The sequence below is a fragment of the Vigna radiata genome, chromosome 9 (genome assembly GCF_000741045.1).
Source record: "Vigna radiata var. radiata cultivar VC1973A chromosome 9, Vradiata_ver6, whole genome shotgun sequence".
In the NCBI taxonomy this organism is placed as follows: domain Eukaryota; kingdom Viridiplantae; phylum Streptophyta; class Magnoliopsida; order Fabales; family Fabaceae; genus Vigna; species Vigna radiata.
The window spans coordinates 9,751,001-9,770,979 of NC_028359.1; the positions used below are offsets into that span (position 1 = coordinate 9,751,001).

Consider the following 19,979-nt stretch of genomic DNA (forward strand, 5'->3'; position numbering starts at 1 on the left):
GACAAACTCCCAGAAAATGCAGAGGCCACAATGGACATTCCTCATCACCTCATTCCATACCTCAAGCTGGCTTTTGATGCTCTTCAACAACCTTTCGCCAAATTTCTGGAGAGATGCAAACCAGATTGGATAATATACGACTTTGCACCGTATTGGTTGCCGCCAATATCTTCTAAGCTAGGAATCTCATGCATCTCATTCTGTACTTTCAATGCATCTGCTATGAATACTTATTTAGAATCTTTTGTAGGAACAACTAGTGGCAGTGAGTCTTCGTGGGACAAAGATATTCCTGAAGAGCATAATGAGTCAAATGAATCGGGGGTTTCTGACGTGTTTCGAGTCCTTAAATCTTTGGATGCTGCTCAAGTTATGGCTGTAAGAAGTTGCATGGAGATTGAAGGTGAGGCTCTCAAAGTTAGTAAAAGTATGAATAGTAAACCGGTGATTCCAGTTGGTTTATTGGCACCTTCATTACAGTTCAGTGAAGACAGGAATGATGAAAACTGGAATACCATACTTAATTGGTTGGACAAACAGGAAGAAGGGTCAGTGGTGTATGTAGCTTTTGGAAGTGAAGTGAAACTAAGCGATGAAGAGTTTACTGAAATTAGTATGGGATTAGAAATGTCTGGTTTTCCCTTTTTCTGGGTTCTTAAAATGCAAAACACCTCTAAGGTTGAGTTGCAGGATTTGGTTGTGAATGAGTCAGGAAAGGGTTTGGTTTGGAAAACATGGGCACCACAGATGAGGACTTTAGCACACAAGTCTGTTGGTGGATTCCTGAGTCACTCTGGTTGGAGTTCAGTTATAGAGAGTCTTCAAGTTGGTTGTCCACTTGCTTTGTTGCCAATCCAAAATGATCAATTTGTAAGTGCTAGGCATATGGAAGAGAAAAGGGTAGGGGTCAAAGTAGAGAGAAGTGAACATGATGGGAAGTTCACCAGGGAATCGTTGGCCAATGCATTGAGATCAGTGATGTTGGAAAAAACTTATAGAAGTGAAGCACAAGAAATGAGTAAGATATTTGGGGACAAAGAACTGCAGCAAAAATATATAGATGAGTTTGTTGAATACATGCAAATCCATAGGCCTGCCATGAACGATTAGCCTTTATGTCGTTCTATTATATCATTCAAAAGAAGTAGCTTTACGTTGGCCTTTCTGCCATTCTGTTATGCCATACAAAAGAAGTGGCTTTATGTTGGACCATTTCTTTCTGTATCTCGGTAATCTCAGTAGTCACTTGTTGGAAGAACAAGTGCTTTGATGTTGTGTTTTTTCTTGTAATATGTCATCAGCTATGCAAAATTTATGTTGTGGTTTATTATTTGTATATTGATGCATAAGTTTTTAAGGTTTGTGTTTGTCATTTCCACTAAAAACACATATTTGACTGAACTGATTTGTAACAGTAAACAATAATATATACTATAACATAAAAATATTAGTCTCCTGGCCAAAAAACAAAAACTAAAGTATGTAAGGCTTTCAATTCGATCACTTTGAATATATATATATATATATATATATATATATATATATATATATATATATATATATATATATATATATATATATATATATATATATATATCCAAATAGCTAATCCTATAAACAACAATAGCTAGTTTCAATCAAGGAAAAAAAAGAAACAAGATACGTACCTTTTTTAAGCCAGATATGGGTAGCCCTAACTTGAACATAGCATTAAATAATGTATAAATCTCATTATAAATGTCCTTTGACTTTATCTTCAGATTTCCCAGCCCACTTGCAATGACACATCCTTGTTGTTCTACACTAGACCACAAGTTTGCAGTTCTATTTTTCATATGCAATTTAGCAAATATTTTTCTTGGCTCATTTTGTTTAATCAGTTTCTTGAACTTGTTGAATATCCTGCATGTGGGGACTATATGTCTGTTTTAGTTTTTTTTTTTTCTGTCATTCTGTTCTGCTTCTAGAATGTATTCATCAAAAACTAAATTTAATATTTTAATATGTATTTAGAAAAAGTTGTAAATATCAAAATTAAAATATTTAAAATGAAAATCCAACAGACAATTTGAACATCACTTTTATCAACTAATATATATAACTTTTAAAAAAAAAAGTAAATAGTAAACCATTGCATCATCTGCTATATAGGAAAAAAAACAGTAAATAATAACAATTGCCATATAAAAGAACAACCGGAAAAAAAAAAAGTAAATAGTAAACAATTGTACAATCGTTTATATACAAGAAAAAGAGTATTATGATGTGAATTTTAAACTTAACCTCATGTTAATATCATGAAATCAGTTTGGAAAATTAAAATAAAACTCCACACACAAGCTCTTGTGTTTACTCATGTTCTCAATGTTGAGGTTACTAAGGGTATGTTCACTTGCGGTGATTGGAAGAGATGATTTCGGAGAGAGTGATCGAGTGGATTTAAGGATAATTTTTTTTTATATTTATTTGAGTGGATTTGGAAGTAATTGAGAGTGGATTTAGAAGTAAAGTTTGTAAGAATTAGGATAAGATTTGATTGATGTGACCATTTTAAAAAAAAATTAATTGATAAAATAAAATATTACCAAAATACTCCTAGGTATTAAAATAATATAAAATGATATTTGTTAATATTATATTTAATTGTAAAAATGTTTATCAAGAATAAAAAATTTAAAATAATTATTAAAATTAATTATTAAAATTAACCATGTTTATAAGATTAAGGTGGTGTATAAAAGACCCATGACATCTCTCATAGTTAATTAATTATAATATTTTATCTGATGAGAACGTGATTTCCTTTGTTATATAATGTTTAAAAAAGTCTATTTATATATTTATATATTTTAAATTGGTGTTTTATCTACTCGAAGTAGAATTTCATGAACCTCTCTTTTTCTTGTTTTTCATGGTAAATATACGAATAAACACTAGCAATCGTGCAAGCAATCTGAGGGATGCGTACCACCTTTAACATTGCAATGCAGAAAACAGCGAACACATTATTGTTTAATATGCTCCATAATTCAGTCAGGGCATGTTCCATCTGCAAATATTCTTATATAAATAACCCACTCGAGAGGCATTTTCACAGCAAAAAGAACACAATGGTGCTAAAGGTGTGCTTCATGCTACTTTTCCTTCTAGGGACTTGTACTGCTAGCTTGAAGTTGTTTGAGGCCAATTTCCTTCTGGCACTGTGTTCCAACACAAGGCAATTTGGATATTTGTAACTCTTTTAGACTTTATCGTGAATTTTTCTTTTGAATGTTATTGTGTATACAGTTGTGACTACATGTTTATACTTTCCATTGGTTTGGTTTGTACTTAAAGCTTGTTTTGATTTGATATACTTGCCAAAAGGTTATCAATCAATCAACCGATAAACCCTCTGAATCTTCAAAACCATGATGTGATCAATGCGCATGCACAAAATCAATATCTCCTAAATGCCGTTGTTCATATCTGCAAATCGTGGAAACATGGCTCTGCATCCTCCATTGCTTCTTGAGGATCTTCGTCCATTGCTTCAACCAGCATGGGATGCATGTTGCATCCTCCACCACCACAGAGAGCTTCGTTCTCCCCCAAACGCATGCCTCTGCAACCATCACCTTCGACGCCAATGACTTGCAATGACAAAGCAAAACGCAGGAGTTGCAGGGAACCGAATACCGCCTGTGTAACCGGATCCTTGCTGCAACGTCCCAAGCAAAACACCTCGTAACCGAATACAGGTTGTGATACCTGAATACACTACTATTTTTTTTTATCAGCTATGATATGTTCATATTTGAGACGATTGTAAATATCAATTTTTCCCTAAAAGAACACAATTTCTTTATGTTAAAGCGCTGTAATTGATTCCACTTCATAGATTCGACGAATTTTGTATTCGATTAATGAAGCATGTATTTGATTCCAGTTTCATTATAATATGCATGGAATGAGAATAACCTTAAATAATAAATTAATAATAATAATAATATTGATATTAATATTAAATAATCGTAAAAGTAATGAATGGGTGAGTACATAAATCAGTCTCACATTTTCTTACCCGATTCCAAAGTGACTTGTATTCAATTTCACTAGCCATGTATCTGATTCTAACTCATTGCATTGCAGTCATTCTCACTTTCAAATTCCTTAAAAAACAAAATAACACTCAATTTATTGTAAAATCTACTCAATTTCATCCAATCTCTCTCCTTCAAATCCATCATTCCAAATGAACATACCCTTAATAAATATACAAGCAAGTTACAAAAGGCAGAGTTCATTATTCTTCCTTTTGCACTTTTCAGAGAAAATATTTGATATTGAAGTGTTTGATTTTTCCATTAAATATAGGATTGTTTGAAATAGAAATATCAAATTGATTATCAACGACTACTTTAGTGCATCTCTCTTTTTTCATATTCAAATCTACTAATTAACACTTTTATTAACCATAAAGCTTGATTCACACTAGTACTAGTTGTAGTGAATTTATATTTTATTGTAGATTGTGGCATCATATTGTATTTTTTTGCAACATCATGAGAATGCACGTGATCCGAACAAGAAACAATAGTCTGAAGTGTTCTTTAAGTCATCGAGAGAACCTTATCGGTCATTATTAAAATATCCTTACAATACATAACTCTGACTTGTGCAAAATTTGATTCCAAAATTTAGTGTGCCTTTCACATATACTTTAAGACATTTAGCGACAAGATGTGTTTTTGCACAATTGGTAAATCTAATTGACTTCCTGAATTTAAGTTATCAAGTCTAGTAGTCGTTAAGTACATTAAGCTACAAACTATACTTCTATAGAAAGTTTCATCAATTTTCATCTTTTTTGCTCTACTCTCCTTCTTGCACGTTAGATTATCTACTCTCTTGCATTCATTCATTTTGATTTTTTTTCATAAATTCCTTAGCATACTTCTTTTGATAAACGAATACTTTCTCTCGTTGATTCCATTTTTTTTAGTGTATGGAGCAATGGGTTTATGCCCAATCCCTACTTCTTCACAAAATCAATTAAATTTATTGGAGTTGTACTCCTTACCGTTGTTAGATCTTAATTCTTATTTCTAATTCATTGCATGAATTGAAAAAAAAAAAAAAACATCAACAATTTCTTACTTGAATATAAAAAAATAGATCCAACACATTCTAGAGTAGTCATTAATAGATAAAAAATAAAAATAACATTGAGAAATGGAATGTTGTAAGGTTCAGACACGTATAACGTGTCAAGTTACAATTTTTTTTTTTGCTTTATTTACTTTACATATTATAGTTCAAATGTTATTCTCGGAAAGTCTTTTAATAGATAAAGAAAGTTTAACACAAAAAGAAAAAGTTAAAGTTTAACAAAAAGAAAAAGTTAAAACATTCTACTTAAGAAGACAATCCATTCATTTTTAAAATTCAACAACCAAAATATATCAAAATCTTAAACGAATTTGAAATTTACATCCAAATTTAACTTTTATATATATATATATATATATATATATATATATATATATATATATATATATATATATATATTAAAGATTAGTTTAAATACTTTTGATACTCTAATATTAGAAATCAATAATCAATTATAATTTTTTTATTTATAATAGAGACTATTTTAGATATTAATAATATTTAGTTTATAAATTAGTATCTAAATGATTATTATAGTGATTAATATTTTTGCCTCTAAAATTAATTTCTATATAAGAATTTATTTGTAGTGTTTGTTCACAAACTTAGAAAGAGGGTGTCCCAAGATTGTAAGAAGATAAAATGAAAAAGGTTAGGAGAAATTGGTCATTTGATCCCATGGGATGGGATGAAAGAAAAAATTATGAAGGTAAGAAATGAACAACAAAATTACCATGGCTTTGGAAGTAAGGCTCCAAATGTTTTTCCTTTTGCACTCCCCTAGTTTTTTCTTCATGTATCATATGATGAGTAAAAAGTAAAAAACCAAAAGCTTCCCACAGGAATAAGCAAAAGATAAACATACAAACATGAGACTTATCTGCTGCTCAATTAGACAGTTTAACCAAAATAAAAAGCCTACTTTGCAAGAAATTTTTCAAACAAATTTAAATAATCTTATTTTTGCAAGAAAGAGACGTGGTTTTACAACCAAAATATAAATTCATTAACATTTTAAAATCAAATAACTTTAAGATTTTGGTTACTTTCTATAACATCATGTTTAATCTCAAATAAATAAACATACATTATTCACATAAATAAATTATTATATTTCAAAAATGAAATTGAAACCCATAATTTCAATTTACCTCATAAGATTGATTTTTCAATTCAAGTTCTTGATTTGCATTTCACGCAACAGTGAAATTTGCCATCCAATTCAAATACGGGTTTTCTAATTGTTTTACTAATAATTAATATATAGTAAACAATTTATATAAGTATTATTAAGTTTACAATTCTTATCTAAATACATATTATTTTTCAAAATAAACTTTACTATCTCTACAAGGCCGTGAACAATTTATATACGTATAAAAAAATTTATATACAAAACTTTCATTAATATCTCATTGTTCGGTACTTTAATTTATCATCTATTCTTGTATAACACATGAATATAATAGATGGAAACTACTATCATAAAAAAACAAGATAAACTATCATATTTAAAATAAATAAGAGTATAACTCAGTTAAACTCTTAAAACAATTCATATATGTGGTCATCACATCTAACAATACACATTATCATCCATGATATACCAGTACAAGAAAACCTTTTTATATTAGTTTAAAAACACTTTTTATACCTACTTTGAAATAGGTAAAAAAAAAAGTACAAAAAATTCATCCAAAAATTCTAAAACCTTCTCTAACTAAATTAGTCTTATTATAACCTAAATTTTTCTTCTAATTCTAACTTCTTCATAACAACTCGTACATAAATATTTCGAATTCACATAATCCAAACTCCATCAGTAGATAGTTGAGCCTCCACCCAATTAGTCCTAAGAAGTGCTCCTCTGTGGCGGTCGTTGACAAAAACGTGTGACTAGCCTTCACCACATACCCTAATGGCTCTTTCACCAGCTCCTCAAACAGTTTCCCTCAAAGGTATGGAAATAACACTTCATCATTGTTACATTGTCTATCACCATTGCCTAGTTTCTTCCTTCCATTAATCACAATGTCCATTTTTGCAGTAACATTTTTACTATTTGTGTTACTTGAAGAAGGCAAGAAACACTCCACCTACGTGTGTGTGGTGGCGAGGGACTGCATATGGTGGAACTGCTTCGTCGTGATATAGTGTATGCAGCCAAGGAGAGCGGTGGCATAGGTGGCAGGAGGAAACATGGGTGGGAGGAAATGGTAGCAAGAATTGTGGTGGAGGAGAAGATGTGGTTCTAATCTAGTTCATAGAGGAGGAGACGAGTTCGAGAAAGGAAAAAGAGGAGAATGAAGGTTAGGGATTTGGGAACTCTCTGTTTACTAATTAAAAAAAGGTTAAATAGATCCACCGGTCCCTATATTTGTTGGTTTTCTTCAATTAGGTCCCTGTTTTTTAAAAATGATCAATTTGGTCCCTGAATTTGAAAACTTTAACCAATCAAGGGCATTCCGTTAAGTTCCATGGATGGCGTTAAAAATTGTCTGTGCTGGCAACAGTAACTGTCATGCTGCATATAGGTGTAACATAATGTCTTTAACACGTGGACTAAAAATATTTGTTTATGCATACAATTGAAGAAGCACGTGGTTTCAGTGATTTCGTTAAAGGTAAAGTTAAATTGGGGAAATAGGGATAAGGGTGCTAAGTTGAAGCTGAAGCTGATAAAGGGTGGTGGTTCTTCTTCAAAGGGTGTTGGTTCATAACATTTTGCGAGATCAAGGTTGGGTGTGGTGGGGATCAAGTTTATTGTCGTTGTTCTTCGAAGAGGATGTCAAAGGAGTATTCTTGCTGTTCGTCGACATGTAGAAGGAACGAAACCCCTATTTGCCACTATGGACAGAGATCTGTGATGAGAACTTCGAACACTATGAAGAATCGAGGCAAGCATTTTTGGGGATGCTCCAAGTATAAGGTATGTCATATTCAACCTATACGTTCCATTTAAAGTATTATTTCTGAGATTAGGGCAACTTCTTCAAATGTGTTTGCAAAATGATGTTGAAGATGCTGGTTGTAACTTCTTCAAATGGTGCACAGATGTTGGAAGTGGAGATAGTGGTCGTTACGTCAAGAGCGAAGGGAAGAAAGAAACTTTGGTCAGCAATGAAGAATTGGAGAGTACTAGAAAAATGATAGTTAAGATACAAAAATCAGTGTTGTTTCTGGAAAAGTGTATGAAGGGGTTGATATTGTTGGTTTGTTTTTTATGTGTCATAGAGATGATTTAGTTTCAATGTTAGTGAGAATGGCATGATTCGTTGTAATGTGATTTGTTTTAATGTAATATGAATGATGTTGATGAGTGAATGAAATGAGAATGGGATGTTTTTTTTAATCTGAATCTGAATATGTAATATGTATTATGTTGTTGATCCTTATAAGTAGTACAAAATAAGTAAATTTTTGAACACTTTAACCACGAGATAGAGAATATGTACGCATCAGTGTTGATAGCAATTAAAGTTTTCTTCTTTGTGGAACCAAAGTGGGTTGGAAATTGAAAACTGGTAAATCAAACTGAGGAAATTTTCATGATGAATAAAATGTTTAACGGTTTCCCTTGTATGGCTAATGGGAAAAATCAGAGAGTAAGTTTCCAAAAAATATTGACAGGCATTGATATTGCTAAAACATTGTTACACTTTCTTTCATGAGAACTGAGGGAAGTAGCGTTTTCATTTGGACCATCGTTAGCATTAATAAAAAACATAATAAAGTAGAGCAAAAACATAATAAAGTAGAGCAAAAACGGCTATTTAAAATTTGCTACTGCATAACTATCGGGTTTCCTGAATTGTCTAAAATTTGGGAGAAGTGGTATATGCCAAATGCACAGAACTGAATATTTCCACTTTAAACTTGTTCAAACATATTTCTTATATGAAATCAAACTTGTTTGATCACCTTTGCTGGACAGCATCAGTGCAGACTGTATTTTAGCTATTTCAGTTCTATTTCAGCTCAAAAACCACAACTAGAGTAGCCAAATTTTAGAAAATGCAGTAAAATTGACTTTGAATTTTGCAAATGACCTTTAAACAGCAGATGAAAGTTTCTCAAATTAGCAGAACATCATTTTGATGATTGGCAATGATCTAAATGCTCAATCAACTGGACACGCAGATTGGACTACTTAAGCATGGATTCCAGTCAAAATAGCTCAATCATGCTCAATCAGTGTTCATGCTAATTCAACTCTACTTAAGCATGGATTCCAGTCAAAATAGCAAAACAAATCAGGATTGATCAATGACATAGTAAAGTGACTGCAAGTGATATTAAACATGGCAGAAAGCCAGCAAAATCAGAGGTTCATCCTCTATTACAATAGATTAGTACTTCATACAAAAAGTGCTGAATAGCAAAATCAGAGGTTCATCCTCTATCACAGCAGTACAAAAATTAGGTTCATCCTCTATTACAATAGATTAGTATAGTCATATAAACATAAAGAAATTGGATTTTTTATGCTTGATCCTCATTTGGTGGGTTACTTTGTTGTGTTTGGTCAGTGACAACTGATTCTTGGGTTGATTTCTTGCAAGACTTCCTATTGTGTCCCATTTCTCCACAAATTCCACATCTTTTACGTACACCACCCTTCCTCATTCTTGTTTCATCGTTGATCAACTTCCATTCTTCCAACCTGCGTTTCTTCTTTGGTCTGCGTGGCAATGCTCTCTTTTTTGGAAGGAATACATCATTGTATGGTGTAACCTGCCACATGTTTTTTCCATTTATCGGATAGACAATTGAAGAGTATGTCTCTTCATATGTGCCCTTCCTAAACCAACCAGGTATGAAGTCCTCTGCATCTAAGTTCAAAAACTTCATAGCAGCCAACGCATGGCAACATGGAATGCCTGAGATAGCCCATTTCCTACAACTGCATTCATGTTTGTCTTGATCAACCACAAGCTTCTCCCCAACTTGTGAGGCATGACGTACTTCAAATAACTTGTCTACTGACCAACTGCAACAGAATTTAATTTTTTCAGCAATCAATACATACAACATACAAAATTTAAAACTGAACTACAAAGTATGCTTATATTGAACCATACCTTAGAATCCAAAACTTAGTTAACTAGGACTCCTTATTAAGTCTAGTCTTGATTTTAGGACAAATGACCCTAGTCAATGATTGACATATTGCTCTGTTAGTTGCCCATCTTTTCATGATGTAAATCCGGATGTCCTCCATCATGCTTATGATTGGCTTAGACCTTGTATGCAGCATAACACTGTTGAATGCCTCTAACATGTTGTTTACTAATGTATCACATTTAGATGTGGTTGTAAACCTTGATCTCGACCAATGTCTACATGGTAACAGGTGAAATTGAACATAAATCAGTTTATGAAATATTACAAGTATGGCAAGCATTCGAACTGAACATAAATTTGAATACAAACCTGGGAGGTATTTTAATCAGATATTTAAAAGCTTCAATGTTAAGCTCTTTCATATTTTTCATTTCCTTTTCTCATGCTTGGGGATGAGTTGTTGTAGTTGCCTTCCACATCAACCTCTTGAGTTGTTTTCCTGGGAATTGTTTTCTGAAATTGGCATATAGGTGTCTAACGCAAAATCGTTGATCAACTCCTGGAAGCACTTCTTGAATAGCTTGTAATAGACCCTGTTATTTGAATAACAAAGTAAAAAGGTGTCTAACATAAAATAATTTAATATGCATTGTTAGAGGTCTTAATTTAATTACCTTTTGTTGATCTAATATGAATGTACATGATGCACATATTGTAGTCCCACCAAGATCTTCAACCAGAAGTTCCATAAACCATTTCCAAGTGGCCTTGTTCTCTACTTCCACAATGGCATATGCAATAGGTAGCATTTGATCGTTTGCGTCTCTTCCAACAGCAGTCAACATTTCCCCACCATATTTACCTTTCAAAAATGCACCATCCAGCCCTATAATAGGCCTGCAAGACACGAAACTGTCCTTGCAAGCTTTCAGACAAACATACAACCTCCTGAATATAGGTCCATCCTCATTTGGTTCAACTTTAACCTGAACTGTGCTTCTAGGATTACGAGTTAAGACCTCATTTGCATAATCAAAGATCCTTTTATATTGCTCTTTGAAAGACCCATCAACATGGTCTGAAGCAATGGCTTTAGCCCTATAAGCCATGGATTGAGATATACCTACATTCCACTTTTTATTTATCTTCTGAACAATGTCCACTCCCTTAACTCTGGGATTTTCTCTAACAGTTTTCTCCAACCTCTTACTGAGCCATTTTTAATTGAGTAATTTTACCTTGTGCTCTCTACTACAAGTGTGGTTGTCAACAATGGTCCTTAATTGCCATGCTTTTATTGCATCCATATAACCACAATATGCCAACCAGGGGCACTTTCCTTTAGATCCCATACATTTCGCCCTAACTCTTTTCTTATCATTTTTTACGTATCTTATATTTCTACCATTTTGTATTGCATAGGTTTTTATGGCATCCGACAAATCTTCCTTCTTAGCAAAATACGTCCCCAAATCCCACTTGTAATCAACCATTGATTTAGGCATAATAAATGTCACAAACTTGCCATAACTCTCTTCATCATCTTCTGCATCACTTTCTGCTCCACTAACCAGCTCTTCAGATTCCCATTCTTCATCAGACAAGCCTCTGTTATCATCACAGTTTATGCCATCATCCACATCACTATCAGAAAATTCAGTGACTGATTCTCCACCATATTCCACATCAGTTTCTATATCACCAAAGCAATTTGCATCTCCTAGATCCTCTTGTATTTCACAGTCAACCAAGTCTTCCATATAGTCATCATTAGCATCAACATTGCCATCACCATTGCCATCCTCACCACTACAACTACAACTACGGATAGTAGCAGTATCTCCTTCACATTGGGTTTCAATTTCACCTTTAACAACCCCATCACCTTGACATCTTTCTTCTTCAACAGGTACAGTATCTTGACCATGACCTTACTGCTCACACTCACCATCACCTTGTTGCTCAAACTCATGATCATCACCTTCCTGTTCACACTCAGCATCACCATCACCTTCACCTTCTTGCTCACACTCATCATCACCACCTTCCTTTTCACACTCACCATCACCTTCTTCATCACACTCACCACCACCTTCCTTTTCACAATCACCCTTATCACTATCAGGCATCACATTTTCAGCTTCTACTTCACCTATATCATGACAAGCATTTTCTAACAAGTATATGATCTCAGGTTGGGAGACTAGGTGAACAACAAATAGATGCACTTGACCATTGAGCCTAGCTAAATTTATCATATGCATGGCTCCTCTATCATCAGTCAAAAGCTCTAACCTATTCTCTAATACAGAACCACCCCCTACACAATACCATAACTCCTGAAACCCATCATATCCAAGTCCTTTTACTACACTGATAATGAGGAAATAACTCCAAAAGTCTAGGTCAAAAGAGAAAGTTGTACTTTCTCCCTCGTACTTAAGTGACCCATTCTTCACGAACTTCCCTCCATGGTGGATTACAACATCAAATTTATCCTCCATTTTCAACACAGTAAAAATTTTTAACCTATAAAATAAGATCCTAAAGTTATTTCAAATTATATAAATTTTTATCCTATATAAATATCCTATATAACTAAACCACACAGCATGCAACACCAAAACTTAAACAAAATTAAAACCACAAAGGATGGGGGACCACATTGCAAGACCACTATCATAGCACATGCATAGACCGACAGAACTACAAATATGGGAGACCATTATCGAAAGTAACCATACAATTACACATGCCACGTTATCAAAAAAACACAATATACTAACCTCAACACGTGCTTCAAGTGCAACCAACTTCTCCAGACCTTTCCACGACAAAACCACCGATAGATGAAGATTTTCTCCCAAAACGAAACTTTTTGTCAATGTAATTTGTGAAATAATGCACCACTCACCGCTGTCTCCCCAATTTCGCAAACCCCCTATTTCCCCAAATTCCCAAACCTAAGTTTCCCCAATTTTAATCACCTCATATCACTTTACCCTGACTTACGCACATGTTTTTTTACGCACATGCTTTTTTAATTTAAATTCCCCATTTTACCCTCACTTAACCTTTAAGCACATGTTTTTTAAATTTTAATACTTAAGAAATAAAATTAGTAACACCTCATCAATTGGTTAAGTGCCACCTCAGCACAAATATTACAGCTATTGTTGCCAGCACAGAACGCACATAACGCCGTTTAGGAAAGTTATCGGAATATCCTTGATTGGTTAAGGTTTTCAAATTCAGGGACCAAATTGATCATTTTTAAAAAACAGAGACCTAATTAAAGAAAACCAACAAATATAGAGACCAATGGATCTATTTAACCTTAAAAAAAAATACTTTCTATATCAATTATAATCGATATGGAAAGTTTTCTTATTTATTACAAAAAAATTTCACTGTATCTACTTCTATATAAGTTATAATTGATATAAAAAAAATCATATTTATTAAAAGAATATCACTCCATCCATTTTCTACACCTGTTATAACTATAACTGGTTTAAAAAGTGATATCTTATTTACAGTTATACCATAACACCACTTTTTATATGTGGAGTATAAATGGAATAAGTTATTATAAAAAAGTGTTTTAAGCAATGTTCTACTTTCAAAATACTTGTATGTTGAATCAATAAAAAAAATTTGTTTGTCATATTACCTTTTAATAGAGTATAACGTACACCCTAACTCTACTCAATCTAATATCTGAGGAGCTAAGTCCTCCACATATGATAGAGTATATTCACATACATTATCTATGAGAAACATTCCTTTTTCATTCCACCCGTCCAGAACATAAAAACGTCCATAAACTCTCATCACCTAATATTTTCCTATGTGTGAATTTGATAATAAGTAGATTTTGGAAAATCACCATTCAATTCACAAGCTATAATCATACACAACATAATATTTCCTCCTTATAAATAATTACATCCATATCATTCATATCAAATCCATATATATATATATGTGTGTTTTTATAACTTTACTAATTTTTATAATTATTTGACTTATGCAATTGTTATATGATAGTCTTATTTAATATTTATGATAGGAAATTTCAATGCAACAATAATCTGGAAATATATTTTCTGAAGCCACTCATCCCATCCTTATTTCGGATCAAAATTTCTGGAAACCTATGTTGGGTGCAGAAAGAAAAACCTGATTTCATTGTTGCAAACTCCCAACCCATTAATTGTTTAATAATTCTACAGTAACAGTCGCCATTCGACTTTATATTAATAAACTATACTTCGATTAGCTGTATATGATGTATAAAGTTTTGATATAATATTAAACAGTGTACTTAATGTTTTAAATTTTATAAAAACTATCAAGTAACGTTACAATATATTTTTTTAATCTCTTTTATTGGTTTACTCGTTTACTTGTAGTATGCAGTACTCTTACCAAGCAAATTGGTAATAAAAAAATATGACAATGATTTTATTAGAAGATAAATAATTTAGAAAATTTTAGGTCCAACACATTGATTTCCTTCAATTATTGTCAAAAAGAGGTTAGTACCTATGTGTGAAACTTGACAAGAGAGACACTAATGACCATGTTAAATAAAAAATAAAAAAGGTTATCATGAATAGTAAATATTCAAACTGGTTCCTCTATATACTGGAGAATAAATAACCATTCATGATAAAGCATATCCATGGCGGAGCAGCGCGAGAAGCTTCACATTGTGGTGTTTCCATGGCTAGCATTTGGTCACATTGCTCCATTTTTTGAGCTTTCAAAACTCATAGCTCAAAAGGGTCACAAAATNTCTTTCATTTCCACACCTAGAAATATCCATCGCNTACCNAAAGTGCCTGNAAACTTGCAACCTTTGGTGGATCTGATAGAACTGCCACTGCCCCGTGTTGACAAACTCCCAGAAAATGCAGAGGCCACAATGGACATTCCTCATCACCTCATTCCATACCTCAAGCTGGCTTTTGATGCTCTTCAACAACCTTTCGCCAAATTTCTGGAGAGATGCAAACCAGATTGGATAATATACGACTTTGCACCCTATTGGTTGCCGCCAATATCTTCTAAGCTAGGAATCTCAAACATCTTTTTCTGTATTTTTAGTGCATCTGGTATGACTTCTTTTTTAGAGTCTTTTACAAGAACAACCAGTGGCAGTGAGTCTTCGTGGGGAAAAGATTTTCCTGAAGAGCATAATGAGTCAAATGAATCGGGGGTTTCTGACGTGTTTCGAGTCCTTACAACTTCTGATGCTGCTCAAGTTATTGCTCCAAGAAGTTGCATGGAGATTGAAGATGAGGCTCTCAAAGTTTATAAAAGTATGTATAGTATACCAGTGATTCCAGTTGGGCTACTGCCACCTTCATTACAGTTCAGTGAAGACAGGAATGATGAAAACTGGGATACCATACTTAATTGGTTAGACAAACAGGAAGAAGGGTCAGTGATGTATGTAGCTTTTGGAACTGAAGTTACACTAAGCGATGAAGAGTTTACTGAAATCAGTATGGGAATAGAAATGTCTGGTTTTCCCTTTTTCTGGGTTCTGAAAAAGCAAAACAGCTCTAAGGTTGAGTTGCAGGATTTGGTAGTGAATAACTCAGGAAAGGGTTTGGTGTGGAGAACATGGGCACCACAGACGAGGATTTTAGCACACAAGTCTGTTGGGGGATTCCTGACTCACTGTGGTTGGAGTTCAGTCATAGAGAGTCTTCAAGTTGGTTGTCCACTTGTGATGTTGCCATTCCAAAGTGAACAATTTGTAATTGCTAGGCATATGGAAGAGAAAAGGGTAGGGGTCAAAGTAGAGAGAAGTGAGGATGATAGGAAGTTCACCAGGGAATCGTTGGCCAATGCATTAAGATCAGTGATGTTGGAAAAAACTTATAGAAGTGAAGCACAGGAGATGAGTAAGATATTTGGAGACAAAGAACTGCACCAAAAATATATAGATGAGTTTGTTGAATATATGGAAATCCATAGGCCTGTCTTAAAGGATTAGCCTTTTCTGCCATTATGTTATGCCATACAAAATAAGTCGCTTTATGTTGGATCATTTCTTTATGTATCTCAGTAATCTCAGTCTATGGCATCCCAGATTTAAATTTGTTTTCATCATTGAGAACAATCACTTTTTGGAAGAACAAGTGCTTTGGTGTTATGTTTTTTCATGTAATATGTCATCAGCTATGCAAAATTAAGTTGTGGTTTATTATTTGTAATTGATGCATAAGTTTTAAGGTTTGTGTGTGTCGTTTCCCCTAAAAACGCATATTTGACTGAACTGATTTGTAACAGTAGACAATAATATATACTATAGCATAAAAGTATTAGTCTCCTAACCAAAAAGCAAACAAATTAAAGCATGTTAAGGTTTTCCAATTCCACCACTTTGATCCAAACAATAGCTAGTTTCAATCAAGGAAAAAAAGAAACAAAAATATGCCCTTTTCAAAGCCAGATATGGGTAGGTATGAATATCGCATTAAATAATGTATAAATCTCATAATAAATCTCCTTTTGACTTTATCTTCAGATTTCCCAGCCCACTTGCAATGACACATCCTTGATGTGTTACACTAGATCAAATGTTTGCAGTTCTATTTCTCATGAGCAATTTAGTAATATTTTTGTTGCGTCATTTTGTTTAATCATTTTCCTGTAATTTGGCATGTGGGGACTTGTGTTGGAAATGGAGCAATGTCTTGTTAGTTTTTTGTTTAAATATATCTTTTGGTCTTCATATTTGTGGTCAATTCTCAACTAGGTCCTCATGTTTTTTTTGTCCCAATTGAATTTAAATATTTGTTAATTTGAGCCAATTAAATCCTCTCCGTTAATTTTGGACTAACACTGTTTATATGTAATGACGTGGATGGAGACATTATTAACTCATTTATACTCATTCAATTATGTGGAAATCTGTATTTAAAATTTGTATTTTAAATGAGCTATTAAAGGACTTATTTGATTTTGTTTGGGTAAAAATGGAAACTTAATTAGTTCCTTCTTCCTTGTCAAGGCCAGCTTTGATGTTTTGATAATTTGATAATTTGGTTTCTGCCCTTACTTGATTTTCCAGCTGCTAAGGTTCCTTTGGCTTCTTCCAACCACTGGATGGTCTCTCCTCTCCCGTGGCAGCAACAACAACCCCTTCCTTCTTCTTAGGTCTTACGACAACCTCTAAATTTGTTAGCCCTAAGCCCTTATTTAAATCAGATTTGTGGAAGATTGATCAGATCAAATGGCTGCTTCCTCTTCTTCTTACAAATGTTTGGGTTTGGGGTTTGAACAGAGTTGTAGCAGTGCTGATGAAACTAGCAAATTTGTTTAATTTCCTTTTTTTTCATGGGTTCGTTTTTTGTTTCTGTGCATTTTGCTGTTTTTATTTTCCAACCACCGTATTACGCCGACCAATTGTCCCCAATATAAGCCTCACCTTCCTACTAGGATTCCATGCCTCACTTCTCCCCACATTTCTCTCTTCTTCTCTCACTTCCTTGTCTGCTTCTCTCTCTCCCTCTCTCTCCGTCTTTGAAATATTCCGACTTGTGTTTTTTATTCTCAACTCCCTCTTCTTTTGTTTCACTGGTTTCAAATTCAAACCCAAATTTGGTTGTCACTTCTGGGTTTTCCAATCGGAGTGACTAAATTTCAATTTGGAGGGGATACTTTTTTTAGTTTTTTCAGTTTCAAATTTCTAGGAAAATGTTGGTTTTCAATTCCTCGTATCAGTTTCTTTGTTAATTGAGACCGTAAAATTTAAGTTTTTTGATTTCTGGTTTTAAAAAAATTATCCATTAAACTTAATACAAAATGCCACGTATATAAAAATGTTTGATCCAACTCAGCAAAGTTAAACAGCGTTAGTGGGATGTTAACGGAGAGGACATAATTACCTCAAATTAACAAATATTGAGATTCAATTGGGAAAAAAAAACATAAGGACCAAAATGAGAATTGGACACAAATATAAGGACCAAAATATATATTTAACCTAGTTTTTTTGTCTGTTCTGCTTATAGAATGTATTCATAATAAACTAAATTTAATATTTTAAAATATATGTAGAAAAAGTATCAATCAAAATTGTACTATATCCCGGTAATCAACCGGTTAAGAAGAAACTGGAGTCAAAACAAACAACCAACCGATGGTCAGATAAACACCAATTAGGAAAGGTAAAAATCATTAATGACCAACTAATATGTTTAATGGTCATATTAAATGTGAATATACGTTATTTATGAGTGATTGACAGGTCATATTGTACAAGAATCTGGTATTAATGGACAATTAACATGTATTATTGAATTTGATTTTTTGGTTTAATGATTAAACAATGTGCTTGGCTACCACAAGTCATATAAATATATTATTCACTTTCAGGTAAAATAAACTTGAGTTATCCTAAATAAAATACAATCCTCTTTATACAACATATCTGACTAGCGTCGGAGTGTCTTTTGCAGGTCAACCACCCATCGGAGGATTGTGTTCTCAAAAAAGATTAAATCGATTGAAAGAGAGCAGAGAAGGGAGGTCAACCGACCCTCAGACCAATTCTATCGAAACATTTTGGCGTCCACCGTGGAGCCGAGTGACATCCCATTAAAACCACAAGGAACCAAGGCGAGCACTCAGTCTCGAAATTGCTACTTCGGATCAATATCAGGTTTTGTGACAAGAGCAAAAAAATTTATAATAATTTATAAATGCATTTCTTTTGTTTTGAGATCTTTCAGGAAGGTTCGGTCATACGTCCAACCTTGTCAGGTTCCAATATTTTTTATAAATTATAATTTTTATTTTATTTAACTCATATTTTTGTGAGTAAAAATATCATTTATGGGAATCCAACTTTCAGCCTTGTCAGGTTCTAATGGTTCCTCATTATAAAAATAAATTATTAAATATTTTATCTACCTTATATTTTTATGAGTAAAAATATCATACACAGGAAGGTTTAGACCAATGTTCAACCCTATCAGGTTTTAATGTCATCTCATTATAAAAATAAAATATTGAATATTTTGCTTTAACGCATGCTTTTTGTGAGAAAATATTTTGCACAGGAAGATACAATGTTAGTATGAATAAAGCTGGACGACTTCCATTCAATCGTTGGACATGTTGAAGTATTACAAAACCTAGGGAACGTTCTCTCAGAACCCCTGGTCCCAAGCCGAGCGATGACGTTCTATACGAACTCACCATCATCCTAAACCGAGAGGTGGGGCAAGCTCCTCGTGAACTCTCACTCTCCTCCTAAAAAACCAGGGAACGTTCTCTAAGAACACCTGATCCTAAAATGAGTGGTGAGATTCTTTACGAACTCACTCTCGTCCTAAAAACCCAGGGAACGTTATTTGAGAACCCCTGGTCCTAAATCGAGCGGTGAGGTTCTCTACGAATTCAGTCTCTTCCTAAAAACCCAAGGAACATTCTCTGAGAACCCCTGGTCCTAAACCGAGTGGTGAGGTTCTCTACGAACTCAGTCTCGTCCTAAAAACCCAGGGAACGTTCTCTGAGAACCCCTGGTCCTAAACCGAGCAGTGAGGTTCTCTACGAACTCATTCTTGTCCTAAAAACCCAAGGAACATTCTCTGAGAACCCCTAGTCCTAAACCAAGTGGTGAGGTCCTCTACGAACTCACTCTCATCCTAAAAACCCAGGGAACGTTCTCTGAGAACCCCTGGTCCTAAACCGAGCGGTGAGGTCCTCTACGAACTCACTCTCGTCCTAAAAACCCAGGG

The 19,979-nt window shown here is 33.7% G+C and overlaps 2 protein-coding genes and 1 pseudogene across 3 annotated transcripts in view; all 3 read left to right on the forward strand.

Annotated features, from left to right (window-relative positions):
* LOC106774027 (putative UDP-rhamnose:rhamnosyltransferase 1) overlaps nt 1–1,357 on the forward strand; it is an 11,381-nt gene extending 10,024 nt beyond the window's left edge. The window contains exon 2 of one of the 2 annotated variants that reach the window (XM_022786462.1): nt 17–1,357. In XM_022786462.1, the coding sequence (XP_022642183.1) occupies nt 17–1,110 (1,094 nt within the window). In that variant the 3' untranslated portion in view covers nt 1,111–1,357. The remainder of the gene's footprint in view (nt 1–16) is intronic. The other variant, XM_022786461.1, reaches the window with a different exon arrangement.
* A 1,753-nt stretch (nt 1,358–3,110) lies between these two features.
* Nucleotides 3,111–3,642, forward strand: LOC111242481 (annotated as a pseudogene).
* An 11,077-nt stretch (nt 3,643–14,719) lies between these two features.
* LOC106773750 (putative UDP-rhamnose:rhamnosyltransferase 1) lies at nt 14,720–16,364 on the forward strand. The gene has a single exon (XM_014660496.2). It carries the CDS (start codon nt 14,903–14,905, stop codon nt 16,223–16,225), a length of 1,323 nt encoding a protein of 440 aa, XP_014515982.1. The 5' UTR covers nt 14,720–14,902; the 3' UTR covers nt 16,226–16,364.
* Nucleotides 16,365–19,979: the final 3,615 nt, after the last annotated feature.